General features: G+C 38.7%; 1 protein-coding gene across 3 annotated transcripts in view; it reads right to left on the bottom strand.

The window, feature by feature from the left end:
* The window catches only part of BRINP3 (BMP/retinoic acid inducible neural specific 3), a 178722-nt gene that overhangs the window by 149538 nt on the left and 10253 nt on the right, over positions 1-18931 (bottom strand). For 2 of the 3 annotated variants that reach the window (XM_079314199.1, XM_079314200.1), the window contains exon 2: positions 11605-11890. The exons of the other annotated variant lie outside the window; for it this stretch is intronic. In XM_079314199.1, coding sequence (XP_079170325.1) covers positions 11605-11840 — 236 coding nt within the window. In that variant the 5' untranslated portion in view covers positions 11841-11890. The remainder of the gene's footprint in view (positions 1-11604; positions 11891-18931) is intronic. 3 annotated transcript variants of the gene reach the window in all.

Genomic DNA, 18931 nt, shown 5'->3' on the forward strand with positions numbered 1-18931 from the left:
ATGTATTATATTGATTTCTAAGACTCCTTTATGGTTTTGTGCCAAGGAAGCACATGCCCAAGTCACACAGAACTGCTACCTCAGAACACATAAACAAGCACACATTTGTGCTCATCCAGGCCAAGGGGTCAGCATTAAAAATAGACATAACCATTACTTCTTCAGGCAAAATCCTAAATAAACAGATGTATTTTTTAAGTCAACCACATGAGAAATAGTTCTACTAAAAGGAAAATCAAATCTCAAAGGCAACTACAATAAAAATATCTTCCAGACACTACACAAGGCCTGAAACAAAACAAAAAACAAAACCAAAAGTAAAAAGGCAAAGGTATCTAAGGAACAAAGCAGTCCTGGGCACTGAACTCAACACCCCAACTCCTTTCAGATTCTTTGAAAGTTTGGACTTGTGCACCACTTGTAATATTTATCAAATATATATTGACAGCCCTTAGCACCATCAACACATGAGCACAGGATGGATCTAGAAAGGAAGATACTGGTGGAAAATCTATAGCATATGGATTTCCCATGACATTATCACACAAGGACTCTATGGAAAACTGAGATCTAAATGAAGAGTTTCTGTAGTCACATAGTCTTTCAAACTGAGACATCCCTGTATGAAAAATAAGTGTCAGGGCAACGGAAAAGGAAAACAAGTTTCATGATAATGTGCTTCAGTTACAGATTCTCAGTTACAGATTCTCAAAAGTCTTCTATTGTAGCACAGCTAAAATTTAATGGATAAGTTTAAGGCATAATATAGAGTTGACTAAAAGCATGAGAAAATGCAGCAAGATCTGACAGACTATTTCTGCCATAGGCACTTTAATACAAGGATCTAATCAGGAAAGATCTTCTGGCATTGCCAAAATATATTCTGGGTGTCTGATTCATGAACAAAATTCCCATAGCAAACTTCATTAATGTCTTGGCCAAAGGCTCCTATTCTGACACCAGACTGCAGAGGATATAGGCTTTTCTTTCTAATGAACAGTATTCTCTCTGCAAATAAGGTGAATTATTAAACTAATTTATTCAACTCATCAATATCTATCTTTACATTTACACATGTATATATCCACATAGCTCTATGTACACACACATGTACATGCATACATATATGTGTACAGAAATATAAACTCATGAATATATATAAATACATATTCACCCTGATTCATTCTCACAGTAATCATCAATATTTGGGTTCTACATATCAGTAAATTACCAAGCACCACAGTCTACATGTTTTCCACTTATTCTAATTTATCAAGCCTGGTGATTTGCTACCAAAAGCATCATTAGAAAAATACAGAATCTGCCATTTTGGATGGGATCCACAAGGATCTTTGAGTCCAGCTCTGGACCCTGCACAGGACACCTCAACACTCCCACCCTGTCCCTGAGAAAGTTGTCCCAATGTTCTTCCCAGAGCTGCTCTCCAGCCTCTTCCTGCCCAGTCCACACCTGCAGCCAAGGTGGCCCTTGTGTGTCCCAAGTGCAGCACTTTCCTTATTAAAGTCTACATGGTTGGTGTTTGCCCATCTCTCAGATTTGTTGAGGACTTTCTGCAGTCCCTTTCTGCCTTCCAGGGAGTCAAACAGCTCCTCCCAGTTTTGTCTGATCTGTGAACCTGCTGAGCATCCCTTCCAGTTCTATGCCTAATGGAGACATTGAAGGGCACAGGGCCAAGGATGAAGTCCTGTGGAACCCCACTAGTGACAGGTATCCAGTCTGATGTCACCCCAATCACTATAACAATTTGTGCTTGACCTGTGAGCCAGATGCTCACCCATCTTATGGTACATTTATCCAGCTGTGTGATGGACATTTTGTCCAGAGGGATCCTGGAAGAGACAGTCTGGAAAACTTTACTGAAACCCAAAAACATTACGTCAACAGGCTTCCCTTGACCAACCAGGTGGGTCACCTTGTCATAAAAGGAAATCAGGTTTGATATACAGAATTTTACCTTCATGAAACTGTGCCGGCTGTGAACAATGACTGTGCTGTCCACCAGGTGCTTTTCAATAGCTCCCAGAATAACCTTCTCCATAATTTTGCCAGGCCCTGAAGTGAAGAAGGCCTGTAGTCTGGGTCCTCTTCTTGCCCTTCTTGAACATCAGCAGAGCACTTGCCAGATTTCTGTCACCTGGGATCTCTCTGGATTCCCAAAACTGCCCCAAAATCATCATGAGAGGTTTTGCAGTGACATAGCAGCTCTTTGAGGTTTCTTGGATTAATCCCACCAGCTGGAGCAGCAGATCCCTCACAAGTTCAGGGAGTTGATCATTCTCACAGACAAGGTTTTCCAGCTCACAGCTCTGAAATCCTCTGGGTCCCTGTCCCAGTTTATGAAGTGACCATTGTTATCCTGGCATGTGTTGATGTTATTTTTGCTCTGACTTTTGCCATCAATGTATTTGAAAAAGCTCTTTTAATTTTCCCCAACAGTTCCAGCAGCCTCAACTTCAGCTGAGCTTTGGCTGCACAAATTTTCTCCCCACAATGGGGAGTAGCATCTCTGTATCCTCCCCACATCATCTGACCCTGCTTCCATATCTTCCTTTTCAATTTTATTTCCAAGAGAAGATCCCTGTTTAGCCAAAATGGTGTTCCACCTTATCTGTTTGATTTCCAGCTTTTGGGAATTGCTGACCAGCACAACTGACCAGCACTGATGGGCCCCAGCACCTTTAAAACATTTTTATTATTATTATTATTATTATTATTATTATTATTATTATTATTATTATTATTACTATTGTCTGTAGCCAGTAATTTTTGTAAATGACTTAAGTTGTAGTTTAAATAAAATACAATTAGAAAAATCTATATTACTTATAGTTCAAGAACTATAAGGATATAGTTCAGAATTAGATTAAAAGTAATATTTATTTTAGATTAATCAGTTACATTTCCTCAGGTCTCAGATTCTACTTTCTTTCTGAATATTTGCTAGTGTCTCTTCTGTTTTGATTTTAAATTATGTTACTCATATAAGCCAAAACCTCTGTATGTGCTTTTTCCCTCGAGAAATTAGCATTCACTCCTCAAAGCCAGATTCTATCTCTGGGATGCATGCAAGACCTGCATACACAATATCTAAATTGCTGGTGGGCTCTGTGTGTGCATTTTTCAGAGCTCTGTATATATCAAATTGTCTGGTCAGTAACAATATCTTCTCAAGCTGCATAAATAAAGTAGTAATTGAGAGTATCAGAAGATGAATTGTGATACAGAGCCATTAATGACCTTAAGAACACAGTTACCCATAACAATCATATTGGGATTCTAGGCAGAATCAAGCAACAAGACATTATTTTGAAGTATTGCTTTTCTTCACAAGGGTCACTGCTGGAATGAACCTGTAGCTACAAAAAAAAATATTTCACAACCAGCATAATGACTTTGAAATCCTGTAGAATCAATCAATCTGAGCTAGAAGAGAACTAAGATTTGGATTCAGAGATATTGACCACGACCTTAACTTAAGAATAGTAGAAGAAAATGACAAAAATTCTTGAGCGAGCACATTTGGTGTCAGTTGTGCTTTTTCTGCATGGAAAAGGTAAAAATGCCCTCCTATACAAAGAATCACTCACTCCAATCAATACCACTGGCTTTTTATACAGAGTTTCTGTGCTACTCAATCATTTTTTCTGTATAACTTTACACCCATATAGACTTAACATATGGTCAAAAAGAAAAACTTGAAAGCCATTCTGTTTGGAGACAGCTACTGCCCTAGCAGCAGTAAGAAAAAAGGACAAAATGAGGGTTAAAACAAAAGCACAGAGAATTTGATTCAAGTAATTAAAAAAATAATCCTTTTCTTTTTTCTTCAGTAACTAAAAGAAATCTTGGTAATTGTCTTCTCCTTTATGAAAGTCATCAGCATTTGATATCCTCTACATCTTGAACATCACTGATAGTACCAGCAGGGATACTGAAACAAAAATGAAAAGGAAGGGCAAATGAAAGAACAAAGACTAAACTAATGAAACGTCTTCAAAGAATTAATGAAAATGACCTGATTTCATGCACAAAATCCTGTCAGTCTACCCTGCTGACTGAAGAATGTATCTGTTATTAGTGTTAAACAGCTTTTTACACTACTTCAGTGATTGCATGAAACCATTATGTTACAGACACTATTATACTAATTTTTTTAGGGCAACTTAAATGATTCATGAACTCACTAACTGAAATGATGACACACCATATTCTCTAAATACATGTTCTTTGTTCTTGGGAAACGTATCAGTAGGAGGTTTGATCTAATAATTATCCTTAAAATATTAGATTTTTGAAAAAGGATATATCCTAGAAATAGATTATAATAATATTTACAAAGAATCATATTTGCTCTTCTCCTTGCCATTTGAGTTTCTTTAGGATCTTTGATTAAATACACAGAACAAATAAGGAGAAATACAAAGAGATATTGTCAAAACACAGACTCCTGCATTGTATTATGAAAAAAATATATACAGAAGGCAGTTTTGGCATCAATAGTCTCCTTTGTTGCCAAGAAGACTCCTGAGAAGACTCCTAATCCTGCTGGCACAGCCAGCACAGCTGCCCAGCACCCTGCCCAGTGCTGCTCTATCTCACCAAGAGGAACTCCAGCCTTCCTTTGAAAACCAGGAGGCTGATGCTGAGCCAACCATGTGGAGTGTGGGGATATGGGGCAGGTCTGAGCCTGGTCCCTAGCAAAACACCCTGGAGCTCTGAGTTCTGTTACTTGTGTAACTTGTGGTGTCCTGAGTGTTCTACAAGACTCTATAGGAAGTCAGAATCTCTTAAAAATGTACTTTCTTCAGGGACTCTCATGCTTTTCTGAGACTTGAAAAATGGTTTGGATTAGAGGGACCTTAAAGCCCATCTAATTCCACCCCCTGGCATGGATCACACCTTCCACTGTCCCAGGCTGCTCCAAACCCTGTTCAACCTGGCCTTGGACACTGCCAGGGATGGGGACTTTTCTCCAAGATCTTCAGATGTGGGCTGATATTGTGCATTGGTCTCAAAAATAAACTTGATTTCTTCTTTGTTCTTGAGTAAAACGTGTTCCCCTTTCCCCAGAGCATACAACTTCTCTGCCATGCTGGCTCATAGTTGTCAGAGAGTTGGAAAGACAGAGTCAATTTGGGAATCAGAACTGCCTGCCTATCTTCCTGTCCATCTCTGAGCCCTCATTTCTGTCTGCCCTTTTCCTGGGCCAGCGAGCACAGACCTAAACAAGTGTACAGTTGTTATCTTCTGCACCCTTCATGTCTCTGATATTCATCTTAGGAGCTCCCTGATTCTCCCAGTGCTACTGGAGATAGCCAAATACTCCTTCACCTCCAGTCTAGGGACTTGTCAATCCTTTAATATTCTGGCTAAACTAAGCTAGGTTGTGGTTATAATTCATCTGAAAACATGTTCTTAACTTTTCTGTTATGTATGCATGGATTCTCTGTTTAAATTTTCTCTTATTTTATTTCCATCTTTTCACAAGCACATACTCTCCAGAGAACCTCCTGAACAAAGATCAAGAAACTGATATAATATTGATAACAGGAATTGCTAATTGTAAAGCATCATGACCTGACATGTTTTTTGGCTCTAAAATTAAAACAAAAAGGCTTTCCTATTGAAGGCATTTGTATTTGGAACAAATGGATGGAAATCCAATTATTTTGGAGGATATTTCCAGGTATTTTCTAGACCAGGAAATATGGTCATCTAAAGCTTTAATTTTGTTTAGGTATGCCCTTATTGAAACAGTTTCACCAAACCTAATTATTTAACTGATGTCACATTTTTTTTTATGCCCAGGTAATTAGAATAAGAGGGGCTGTTTTATCACAATCTAAAATTAAACTCATTGATGTTTTTCATATCCAGACACTCTTAAAAATGTGCTGGGCTACAAACATTATTTTTGTAGTGAAAATTTCCCAACTCACAATCCCAAAAACTCTCTTTGAGCTGCTCTTCCCTGTTACCAGGAAAAAAAAAAAGCACCTAAAATTAAAAAGAGGACACTGTGCATTTCCCAGTCTAGCCTTTTGCATACATTCTGGGGATGATGATTCGTTTGATTTATGGACATTTTATCCACCAAGTTGAATGCAATACTCCATAAAGGAAGCTGACCAATTATAACACAGACCAGAAGGAATTTACCAGTAGAGTGAATTTCCAGAAAAAACTGAGAGAATCATTCCTGTTATTCTTGTTAAAACACTTGTATTGAAAACCACTGTTTGAAGACCTTTGTTAGCTCTTCTCCACACTTTGAAATTCCAGATTAATCAGTTCAAGTCAACCTCAGGAAGAGCACAAAGAAATGTTATTCCAGACTGTACACTGGAGTGAAAATTACAATTCAGGGCATATTGTGTTCCTGCACAACTGATCCCCCTAGGTTTTTATTAACACTGTCTGTCACATGTGTCAAGAAGTCTAATGAGAACTGTGGGCTAAAATATTTTGATAGAGAGTAAAAAAATGACAAAATGTTGGCCCTACTTAGGTTAACACACAGGAGCTGAAACGTATTAGTGGGTGTTCTGTCACAGTCTTGAGTCTTGCTCACTTCACCCTATGGGTTCAGTCACCAGAGCCTTCAGAACAAAGGAGAACCCAATGTGTTCTTATCTTTAACTTAATGGCATTATTTCAAAATTATTCTGTTTTTGTAGTTGTTCATGGGCACATTCCCTTTTCCAACAACCTCTAAAGGAATTTTCTTGAGCCAATTGAATACCATACTGCCAAGAGATACTCAGTGCTTCAAGAGATACTTTTTTTTTTCTTTTGCAGAGTAGTATTGGGCACTTTGTAGGTGTAGTTTCCCCAAAGGATGTCAGTGGTCACTAAGACTTCATCAGTTTTTATCTGCATGATATCTTATAACCCTTTGCTCCTCTTGGAAGGATTGGGAAGGTTCTGTATCTTTGTATGTCCCAGAATCTCTTTAATGATTAGGAACCTTTTCTAAAGAACCAACCCAAACTTATTCATAGCCAGTTTATACCAATTTGGTTTTGAGACAGCAATGACTTTTAGTTTAGATAGCTCATCTCATTTTATAATATGTATTCTGTTGACAGGAATTGTATCTTCTTTTTATCCCCCCTCTAAGTATCATGAAGTATTTCCACCTTAAAAGAAGGCTCTTTCTTCCCCTGATTTTTCACATCTGTTTCAGGTTTAAAATCATTTTGCTTCGACAAAACTCCACAGTATCCCTGAGGAGATTTCCTCAAGACCTTATTTGATAGCATAAATACTTCCCTATTTCTGTAGAAATTACCTCTTCTGATACAATGTAGGTTCTTTGCATAATTTCACAATCACTCTTTCCATCCTGGTAACCTCTCATCTCATTCTGTTTGGATTTCAATTTCTTTGTCTGGGTAGCTGATTTACATAAGAGGCACAGCAATCCCTTTGTGTATTAAATTACAAATTAAAAACTTGATTTTCCTTGCCAAAATACTTATTGATGCTAACGGCAGGAGCCACCTTCTATGAAATATTGACATAGCATTCCTGTGAATCTAGAGCTTTTCAGCAGCCATCCAGGTGCTTTCTTGTGGTTTTCTTTATAGATCAGTGACAATGAATACCACCAAAAACTGTGCAATAATTAAATTTCCTGCAGGAGGATATTCCCTTTGAAGCATTAGACGGAATAGAACACATAATCAACACAACTAATCCTCAATTTCCAACTTATAACAATGTTGAAAACATTAGTTGTATATTATTTACTGTTCTGCAATACCAGATTAAAACTTATTTCATACTTATGTGTCTCTTTCAGCTCTGTCCTGTTACACTGAATACTCCTGGCCTTGGAGAGAGTCAGCTTGTTTGCACATGAATAAAACTGAACTTCAATGTATAGAATAAAATACTGGTAGCAAATCGTTTTTCTGCTGGTGTATTCCAATAATTGATGCAGTAATTGGTTTTATCATGATTGTTTTATGCTATGAAAGCTAGATATGGAAATAAGAAAAAGTGTAACTTTTATGTTTAAAAAAAATGCTGAAGTAGAGACCACTTATTAGAAATTGGGCCCAGCTAATCAGTGTGTTCCTTGGTGCAAATCTTTGGCTCCATCCCTGTAATTTATTACAGATTCATGGTCAGATGAACACTTGTTTACAGTGACCAGAAGGTGTGGATACAACGAGGTTGCTTTTTGCCTCATTGGCATGCAGACAGGGACCTTGGCCTTAAGCTGAAAAGGGTAAATTTAGATTGGATATTTTTCCCTGTGAGGATGGTGAGGCCCTGGCACAGGGTGCCCAGAGATGCTGTGGCTGACCCTGGATCCCTGGCAGAGTCCAAGGCCAGGTTGGATGGGGCTTGGAACAACCTGGGATAGTGGAAGGTGTCCCTGCCCATGAGAACTGGTTGATCTTTAAGGTCTCTTCCAACACAAACCAGTCTGTGATTCCATGAAAACAGAAATGCTCAGTTTTCCTGTTCTGGGCTAAAAGTTTGACTACATCAATTTTAAATGGAAACAGGTTATGTAAAATAAAAATTGAAAAAAGCCTACTGAGTATTATTAGAAACAATTGCCATATGTGAAATTAAACTTTAAAATCAGTCTGTCTCCTGCCATGCAAGCGACAGAAAGAGAAGAATTAGTACAACATTGTTTTACTCAGTAGCTGAAAAAGAGTGACAATTATTCCTTCAAGTAAATTCCATTTTAATATTCTTTGTTATTCTCTCTACTGGGTGCTTTTCCAGTTCCCTGTCCTATTATCTGGTTTTAATCATTCTATATCTTTCATGGGCCTGCAACCTTGATCCAATTTAAACCAGTGTCAAACAATGGTACAAGACAAAGGCCTTTGTATCTGTAACCTTGGTATTTACAGAAAAATGCATTACCTGCTATAACCAAAAGCAGAATAACGTATTCTTTGTTTTTTAACACTATTTTGATTAAAATAGAGAATGTTATTAATGAAGGAATGAAATAAAATCTTTGTGATAGCACAGATTCCATCAAGATTTTTTTTTTCCTGCATCATTACTGCCTCTCCTGAGACTACAAATGGAGGGGAAATAAAGATATCATACTAGTCATTGAGTAATTGTTCCATTGTTGGAAAGCAAAAATCAAACAGAAGTCTCCTGCTGAAATTTCCTGCTACACACCCTAAACTATGACATGGAATATGTGCAACTCACTGCTGGGTTTATGTTATTTTTCCTGTCTGACCCCATTGTGTTACCAACCTCCTGCCAGGAAGGGCTCAAATGGGACACCAATCCCTGGAGTTCCTCACCATATACATCTCATTCATCCTAAACCCCACGGATTTTGACCTGGCATGGGTTTATAATGAAGGAAGAAGGCTTCCATTCATCCTTAATCTTTAAATATCAGGTCCCAGGTGTGTGGTTGAAGGGTTGAATAGAGAGCTCAGGGGTTGGAGGGGCTGTGTTGGCACCTTTCTCCCATGTTAATACAGCTGAGTTCACACAGGCAGCTGCTCACCTGTCCTTACCTCTCCCTTCAAATCAGTTCCTGTCCCTGAGGGATCATTTCCATTAGGTAAAAGACAGGTGAGGGAATGAACAGACAATTAGGCTCCAAGTCCTATAGCCTGGGAAAGCTCACAGAAAAGCAACAGGGATTGAATTTACAGAGTGTGGCTTCTAACAAGGTCACAGTGTTCTGCACTAGTCACTAATGGGACCATATTTTACAAGGAAATTTTACAATAAAGTTTGTTATTTGGAGGCCTGAATCAAAAAAGAACAGCTTGTCGCTCTTTCAAACTTCCAGGCTCATTTCTGGAAGGGAATAGGCAGAGAATGGAACTAAAGATGAGAAAAAATTTCTGTGGGATTGTGTAAATTAAAGTCAATTGAAACCTATGCCCAAACCCAAATAAATATTAGTAGTGTGGTTATAGATCTGTGAAACCTAACAATGTTGCTGTAATCATGGCTGAGAGGAGAAAAATCCAAGACCTGATTGTAAGAGCTCAAATGAAATACAACTCCATCTTTCATGTTTTAGCAAGATAATTTTAGTTCAGTTTTGACTAATGCAGAATAATGGGAATAAAATATGCTGCCTCAGCCTCTGCATTATTGGCTTTACATTATTGGTCCTGACAGCTGGCTTTTAAAATGCAGTAAATATTGGGCAATGCTGTTCTGTTAAGACAAGCCACTTCATCAAGCATATTTCCAAATCACACTTTATTTTCAAAATATTTTTAATTTCTCTCTATACCGTAAAGGAGACCACTGCAAAATTGACCTGCAACAGAGTGCCCTCTACTGCATGTCTTTGGGAAAGGAAAATAAAGCACATTCCTTAAAAATAAAATTTTGACACACTGAGGCCAGTACTTGTGTCACAGGCCACTGGACACTGAACTAAATGCAATGTACATACAGGCATATATCACTCTTACGTTCTTCTAAAGGACTGGGTATCACTAGAGAATAATAGCCTAAAATAGAAATGAGGTTTGCACAATCTGTTCTGTGGTTTTCAGTGAAATCAGCATGTGCCTTCCCAAACCAGCATGGTCTGTGTTTGTAGGATGGAAAATTTAGGGGAGCTGGAAGCCTGCCCTGTATTGCTCTGCTGCCCCAATTTCTATTGGCTGTGGGGAGGAATCCATCACTATGTGATGTGAAAAATCTCTCTGCTTATAGATTTATTTTCTCAGTCTTTAATCTCTCCTGGTCTCTCATTTGTCCTTCTGTCTATTTGCCATTAGGTCACTCATATCAGACTGAACTCCCCTTTTCCCTCCCATGTCCTTGATATTATTGGATGCTGCTGAGTTACACCCATTGCAAATGATTGAGAAGATATTTCACCAGTGCCATCTCAAGAGTAGAGACTCAGAGGTTACAATCATATCATTGAAGCAATTCCACAGCCAGGTCCAAGTTCTCAAGCAGACCTATACTTTTGAAGGCTTCCCCTGTTTTATTCTTTTCTTGGTCTGAATTGGGCCAGCCTGATGCTGAGATTTGTGAGGAACCAAACACCTGCAACCTCTGTTAAAATTCACAGTGGCTCTTATCACTTGATTCCTCAGAGAAGAGAACACCCCTTTTCAAAGCTCTGGCAGAAACTAACATTAAACAATTTTGAGTGACTTTTGAAATGCCCTCCTTTGTACTGTGAAGTCTGTTCTGTCAGCAGAGCCACAATTTCACTCTTAAAGCCTCAGCTTAAGTCTTGATGAGCCACACAGTAAGCAATTGAACTTGATGTATGATCAAAGGTTATCCCTCTGCAACCAAAGGTGGTATTATAATCCCTAGCACATTTTTGACCATATCACCAAGACAGAGTAGAGGTAGGTAGTAAACAACAAAGTTTTCAGAGCAACATAATGAATTATCAGAAGTTCTTCAAACAAAACAGAAACAACACAAGCAGCATTTCCATAATAGACAGTGGCCTTGCAAATATTTCAGCAATGAATTTGTTGTCTGTGGATTTGTTCCCACAACTGAACCTTTCCCTTAAGGGAACCCTTATTGATAATTTACAACTTCTGTGGATGGCATCTCTGTGAGTGCTTTCCCTTTGCTCCATACCTGTAAATCTTGTATCTCGTGCTAAATCCCTGTCGACTTCTGTCCACAAAATCTGTGTACTCCTGTGAGCGATGGAAGGGTCCCTTATCAGAGAGGAGCCAGTCGAAGGGGCTTGTGGCATGCTGATCCGAGACAGCAGCAACTGCTAAAACCCAGCAATGAAGACTCAGTGCTATCCACTCCCATAGAGCCATCAGAGAGAGCAATTCAGCACCAGCACTGCAGCGCCATATCATGCTTCCACTGGGGACTTAGAGCCTTCATTCTCTTAGCTTTCCCTCAACACCTAGACAAAATACACAGTCAATTAGATTAGCACACACTAGGCATCCCTTGGAAGTAGAAACAAGTTTCCTTTCTTTCAGCTTAAAGAAATAGTGCCCTGTATTATATTTTGCATTAGCATAAACCCCACTAGGCTAGTTAACAGTGAAGTGTTTCAGTACTTCAAAAGCTGTGAAACTAATATCTTCATTAACATCATTAGTGATAATATTTACTGTTGAAGGGAAACTTTCACAAATCATCAGGGGAGGGATTGTTGGAGTTTTTTTTCCCATTCATGCTAGTCATTAATGAAAAATATGCAGCATCAGATTCTTGTCTGTTAGCAGCAGTACAAAATCATTCAGCAATGTCTGTACATAAGCTCACAGTTCACACATTGGACAGAAAACAGGTGAGATTCAGAAGACCCAGGCTGCTTTCTCTTTTAATGTCCTTGGAAAAAGTACACTGTGGTTTGTCTTCACTGCAAAGTGTAGTTAATAGACCCACATTACTCTGTCCAAACCAGCATTGCTGGACAGAGACACTGACCTGATCAAGAGCTGCCCACAGCAATGAGTTCAAGTGACTTACACCAATTCCAGACACTGAAATTTTGTGTAACCCTAACAGCAGCATTTTTCTTTCAGTCTAAATCACTCCAGCTCAGTGGATCAGCCTAGCAACACTTTTCTAAACGGTGTCTAAACGATTATTTTGTGTGCCCAATCACAAATCAAGTATTGATTTGGAACTCAGTGAAGACAACCCACAGTTTCTCTCTGTACCCCAGACCTGTGGAATGGGCTAATGTTTTAATATCAGAGATTTCACTAAAACATCTAGGCAAGATCATGAGGTTTTCAGAGATGAAAAAGGTCATGTAGATTCCTAAATATATAGAAGCAATCAGTTCCAGTTTTCAGTCTAAGGTGAAACAGCACAGAATGAATTAAAACATATGAATGTGGGAGTTTTAATTTTTCTAGCTGATGATTTTACAGGGAATAAAATGTTGGATTCACATTCACTCAAATCAGCACTCATCATGACATTTTTACCATGCCCTTTGCTATGACTTTTGGAACTTGATAGGAAATTTTTCCTTCCCATCAGTAATTTGGTCTGTAATATCTTAAAAGAAGGATATTTCCAACAGAACAGTCCTGCAACTGAATACTCAGCCACCCTGTCCCTTATAATGAAAATTGTGTCACTGAATAAATATGCTCTGTGCATATATGAGACATTTATATTCTCAGGAGTCTGCAGGAAGCTGACTGCCTGCAGGAGAGCACAGAGGTTCTTGTGAACTAACAGGAATTTACAGTCTAAGAATATAATAATCTATCTATACAACCATATAAGTACTCAAGCTTTATGTGGTGTAACTGTTTGTAACATGATTTGGACATGATTCTGCAAACAATAAATGCATAAAGACATTTCACATTTCATGCTGAGCATGTACCAAGACACTGAATTGTCACCATAAACATTTACAGCCATGCAGTAGTTTCTGACCATAAGACACAGATTACATTAATTTTATAAATCCTTTGAAATTAAATTCCAGGAGTCTACAACTGAGACCTCTTCAACTTTTTTTTTATAAACCCAAATCATCTCTTCCATGCATGAGGAGTCTATATATTTAACCTTGAGTATCATCTTCCTATACTGGTGGGGTTTTTTTTCCTTCACAGATTGAAATTCATGTATTTGAGGTTACACCACTGCCTAACCTTCCTCCCACTGTTTGAGAAAGCACAGATTTAAAGCAAAACTGAAATGCAATAGGTTGCTCTACTGGCCCCTAAAAGCCACAATGACCATTTGGTTGCCAGTTCCTGTTAAAAAATAGATCAGTATAAATGAAGAAAACATTCCAGTCCCTTCCAGACAGGCCAGACCAGGCTTTGCATCACAACAGAGTGAAAATCCACAAATGCTTTTGTCTCTTCTTGTCATTAATCAGGGAAAAATATATTGCATGGCATATTCATTCCCTTCCATCATCCTCAGCATAGACAGGGAACATCCTGGGCATAATTTCTTGACATTAGGTGATGCTACACAAAGTGAGTGTCATGAGAATTTTAATTTTCATAACTTCTGCTGTATTTCTAACTTTTCTACTGAAAAACTCACATACTTGATTAAATGAGAAGACATAGGAGTTTACTTTTTCAGTGACTTAACACTAAAACATTTCAGGCTGTTAAATTGTATTGAGGACTAATTGAGTCCCTTTTGAATTCAAAATTATAATATTAGGATTGGAAAATGAATTACTGTGTATATGTAGCATATTCCTAAAAACAGATTAAACGAGCACTTGGAAAGAAATAGTGGAAGAGCCAGGAATTTATTTTTTGCTTCATGCTGCACTTCATAGTGTGTCATAAATTAACCACTGGCAAAACACCTATATTGAACCTGAGTACAGAAGAAAATAATCTTCTTCTAAAGATCTCCTTGTTTTAAAGATCTATGGAGGTATATTCTGAAAGAGCATAAATACATAGGACAGAAATAAGGAGGGAAAAATGCTGTGTGCATTTATAACTGGTACTTATCCACTTCTCTCTGTTGTCCAGTCATTGTAAAATCATTCTGCATTGCATGAATTCTCATAACACCCCTGAGAAGGAAACTTTACCAAACAAGGAGCAGAAGCCTGAAAATATGAGTGCTAAGGGAGGGTTAAGCTGTTAGAAGGACCTAAATGTGTGTTTCCTATTAAAAGATAATTTAGAAAATTTTAGCAAAAGAACATTTTCAAAGCTTACAGTATCAGAAATATCTTAACATTTTGAATATTCAAATTCTCTAATTAATGCAATTTCCCTGAAAACATTTTCTAAAGACTGTTACAGGCATAAGGAATGTCCAAAGCTTGCAGTTACAAAGCAATCATAGAACTCCAGGGAAGAGCAATCTGTATTAAATTTGTGGTAGATAAAGGGTGGGGCATGACAAATAAACCACCTGTTAAGTAACAGAGCTGGTAGATTTTCAAGTAAAGACACTACAGAGAGAGCAAATAATGCAATATTTATTCTTTGATAAGAACTGTCATATCAACAACAGTCTCTGAAGTGCTGGCTTAAAGGACAATTCTCAGTGTAGATGCTCTGCACAATTATTTTCTGTTATCTCCATGGTTTCACCCAGCTACCACTTGTAAATGCTGATAAGCTTTTGGTCCTTCTAAATTCTGAGGTTAAGGAGAGTTCAGGAAGCAAAACAGGCTAAGTTCTTCTTTGTTAGGAATCTATTGTCTCCTCACTGGCATTAGTGGCAAGAATTTGACTCAGTATCTTCTGAGAATACCATAGCTAAATCCTACTTCTCATGAACATGTAAAGGCTCTGGAGACTGGCACAATCCATGTATTTACATCATGTGAGGATGCAGAGCTGGCAAGGGCAATGCAAACACTGTGGCCACTGGGACAAATTTCATCAAGCTTCAGCTGTGAACAAGAGAACAGGACATCTGTGGTCTTTTTGTTGTCATCGTGTTGTAGGGTAAGCCCCACCAAATTCAGTCTTTCTTTTTTAGGTAATTAAAAAATAAATATTAAAATTGTATATAATTACACATGGTAGTTTATGAAGTCAGTAAGACACTAAGCTAAAACAGTTCAGGTTGAAGTGTCTGCTTGATTCGTGGGTTGAGCTCTCTTGCTTACAGAACATTAATTAATAAACCATGTATACTAAGATACACAGAATAATATAGAGCCAGCCCAGATGTGTGCACAGCAATGCTCAAGAAAAAAAAAAATCAGTAAGCTCAAATCCTTGCCACAATGGAAATCATGGAAAAATTTCTCAGATGAAAAAAAAGTAATCTATTGCTACCTCAATGCATGTAATCTTTTATTTCCCAAGAGGTGAGAGTCAAGTACAATACAGATGTGCTAATATACAGTGGAGATATAGCTACTAAATTGGTCATTACTGGTTCATTTGTGGAGCAATCTTTTCATGTAAGAGTCAATAAAGTTGATGTTGGGCATCATCAGTAACTTCTTTGGGCCACATCTATCTGCAGTTCTCAAGGATCAAAATAAAGTAACTGCACAAATGTATGGACATTTTTAATAAGATCAGGTTTCAGGGTTTTTTTTCAATATTTCTCTTTACCCTGGAATCTGAGAGATGTATCTGAGGCCTTGGTCTGAGATCCCACAGAGATCCCCTTCTGTCAGCAGAAATGCCAAAGTTCAGGGTCTCTCTGAAGTGCTTTGGTTTTTATGTTCACTTGAATTCCAGGAAAATGCTGATACATGCCAGCCCTCTGTGGAAAATTGAGAATCCTCTATGCTGAAGTGGGATTCTCCTGCCTGTAATTTCCCATAATGATGAAATAAAAATTTAAGACCACTGTTCTCAGATATGTCTTTTCGAAGGAAAGTAATAAATAACTTTCTATAACATAGACAATTAGCATATCTAAGATGGTGCTTTTTATGCAAAACACAAAGCTTGGCTTTCCTTGAACTAATCAAAATATTAAATATTACTTTTATATCCTTTAAAAATAAACAAAGAAAAAATGTAATAAACAGATGGAGGGGAATACATCCAATTTTGTTTGTAGGCAGTTGGATTTCAGCAAGGTCATAATTTTACCATTTATGAGGGTTTTGGTACTCCATCTCTCTATTACTCACAAGCCACAGGGATTTCAAATTTACTAGTTTAGCTCAAGTGCAATACATGGTGTAGCACAGTACTCTTCATATTTCTTTAACATGGCACGTCATGGAAAACAGGAATGGAGCAAACCTTTTGTTTTCCAGGTATTAGACAAAATTCTCAGGAATGCCACAACTTTGAATCAACAGCAAGAAGCACCATTTTATTTACTGCAGCTGAATGGGAAACAGTGAAGCTAGAAGCAGGCAAGATAAGTTCAGACCCTTTTTTCCAAAGGTATTTTGACACTGAAAAATGGAAAGACATTTTGCATAAAGAATAAAGCAATAGTCTGTGCCTCAGAGATTGCTCTTATCTGCTGTAAGTCCTTGGGTTTATCACTTTGTGTGTCTCTGCTTTCACTTCCCCATCTGAAGTGTGATGATCACATTGCCTACCCCTGCACAGCACCACAGGACCTACTGTGTTATCATCAGTGACTCTTATTCCTTTCTCAGTAAGCCATTTTTCTCATGCTAACAATTTTAAGTGAATGAGACCCGAGGAGGCACCTGTCCATGGAATTCTCACACAGCCCAGTGTAAATGAAACCCCCATGAAGCTGGTGATGTGTTGTGGAAGAAAGGAGCTGCAATCAGTATATCAGCCAGAGAGGAGAAAGGTAGAGCAGAGAGCAAGAAGTATCCCAGTTGTGCTCTGCTCTGGGCTTAGCCACCACATGGGTTCTGTTCTTCAAAGGAAGATACTCAAACCCACAGAAAAAGCATCTCCCAAGCTGAACTTCCTGAAGGAGAGCAAAAGGACTGTGAACTGAGGTGGGCTGCTCTGTGCTGTGGTTATGGTCAGCTATTGGACAGAGATGAGCTCTCTCCAGTTTGGAGTCCTCCCAATGTCTGGTGCAGGAGCAAGAGACCCAACAAGTCACTCTGGTGGTTTAAAGACACAGAGCAGCTGTTTGGGGAACTGGAATCACTGAATCACAGCAGGTTTGGGTTGGAAGGGATCTTAAAGCTCAGCTCATTCCAATGCCAGCTGGCCCAGGTTGCTGGGAAGGACCAGGGTGGAGGATGGTGAGGCCATCAGATCTGACCATGTCAGCTGCAGTGGGCAGCATGGGACACTATGGAAAAATTAGAAGGCACCTGGATAGACAAGCCATATTTGTCAGTGTGATTTTCCAGAGGCGGATTGAATCAGCTTGGTGTTCATTCTGAGCTACTATAATCTGAAAAAAAAAAGTCTGAAAGGAGAAATTAATTCTATGTCTAACAAGCTTGGGAGAGTTTTACATTCTAGGCTTAAAAATAAGTCTTCATATCAGTTCCCAGTAGAAGTTTTGACTACATGCACCCTAAATCAGCATCTTTCCTTTATTCAAACAGAGCTTCATCCACTGCTAGGTTTTAGCTTTATTCTCCCCTCTCAAAAACAAGACCCCTACGTAACTATGTCCTCAACAGCTGAAATAAAGAAGAAATAAGATGTCTGATTTTTAATTTTTTTTTTTAAAACAACCTTGCTATTTTTTTTCCTCATCCCTGCCTTCACAGAAGAGGAGAAAACATAAAATGCACTCATGGAAAGAGAGAATACATGTCAGCCCAACCTCTTCAGCTGCCCTTGAGTCAGTCTGGAATGTGAGGGCTGTTTGCTGAGTGTTACAACCTTTGGTCACAGGGCCTGCCTTGGTATTTGCTCTGTCCCTGCAGAATTTCACTCCTGCCAATGCCTGTGAGCCTTCAGCTGCTGTCCCCATGTGCTTTCTGTTGCTTCCCAGTCCAGCCTCCTCAGCCCATGCAGTATCTGCTGGCTGTCAGGTGTACTGAGGTGATTGCTTTGATGTCCTGATATTTGTAAAAGACTTGATTTTTTCCTTTACTGCCCAAATCATGATGTATAAATTCCCTCAGGTACTTTTTGAATCTGTTAATCTAAGTTCATCCTCCTGTGCAAATGGACCTTTATGTGTTTTAGCTGATGATGTAAAGCAGCAGCCCCAAAATGCCATTGCAGTCTTTCTACCTTAATGAGTGAATCTGTTTCTGCAAGGAGCCCAGTGAGGGGAAGATATTACCTGTCAAGGCTCTGAGACCACAGAAAGGCTTCAATACCCTTGACCAGCCTTACCTGAGTCCTCCACCCACTTTGGGCTGACTGGGGTGGGCTAGCACCAAAATACTTGGTAGGCAACAGGTACCAGTCACACAAGGAGCTAAAATGAAGCTGATTTCTGGAATGGATGAGCCTGGCTGAGCCCTGGGTTTCTGACCAACACCCAGGGTGGCACAAAGACATTGAAAACCTGATGCTTTAAGAGCTTGAAGTCTGCTCCAGGCTGGATGACTGCATTTTTGCAGTCATAAAAGTCCTCAGGGGTTGCAAGTCCACAA

This window comes from Erithacus rubecula, assembly GCF_903797595.1.
Source record: "Erithacus rubecula genome assembly, chromosome: 10".
Classification (NCBI taxonomy): Eukaryota; Metazoa; Chordata; class Aves; order Passeriformes; family Muscicapidae; genus Erithacus; species Erithacus rubecula.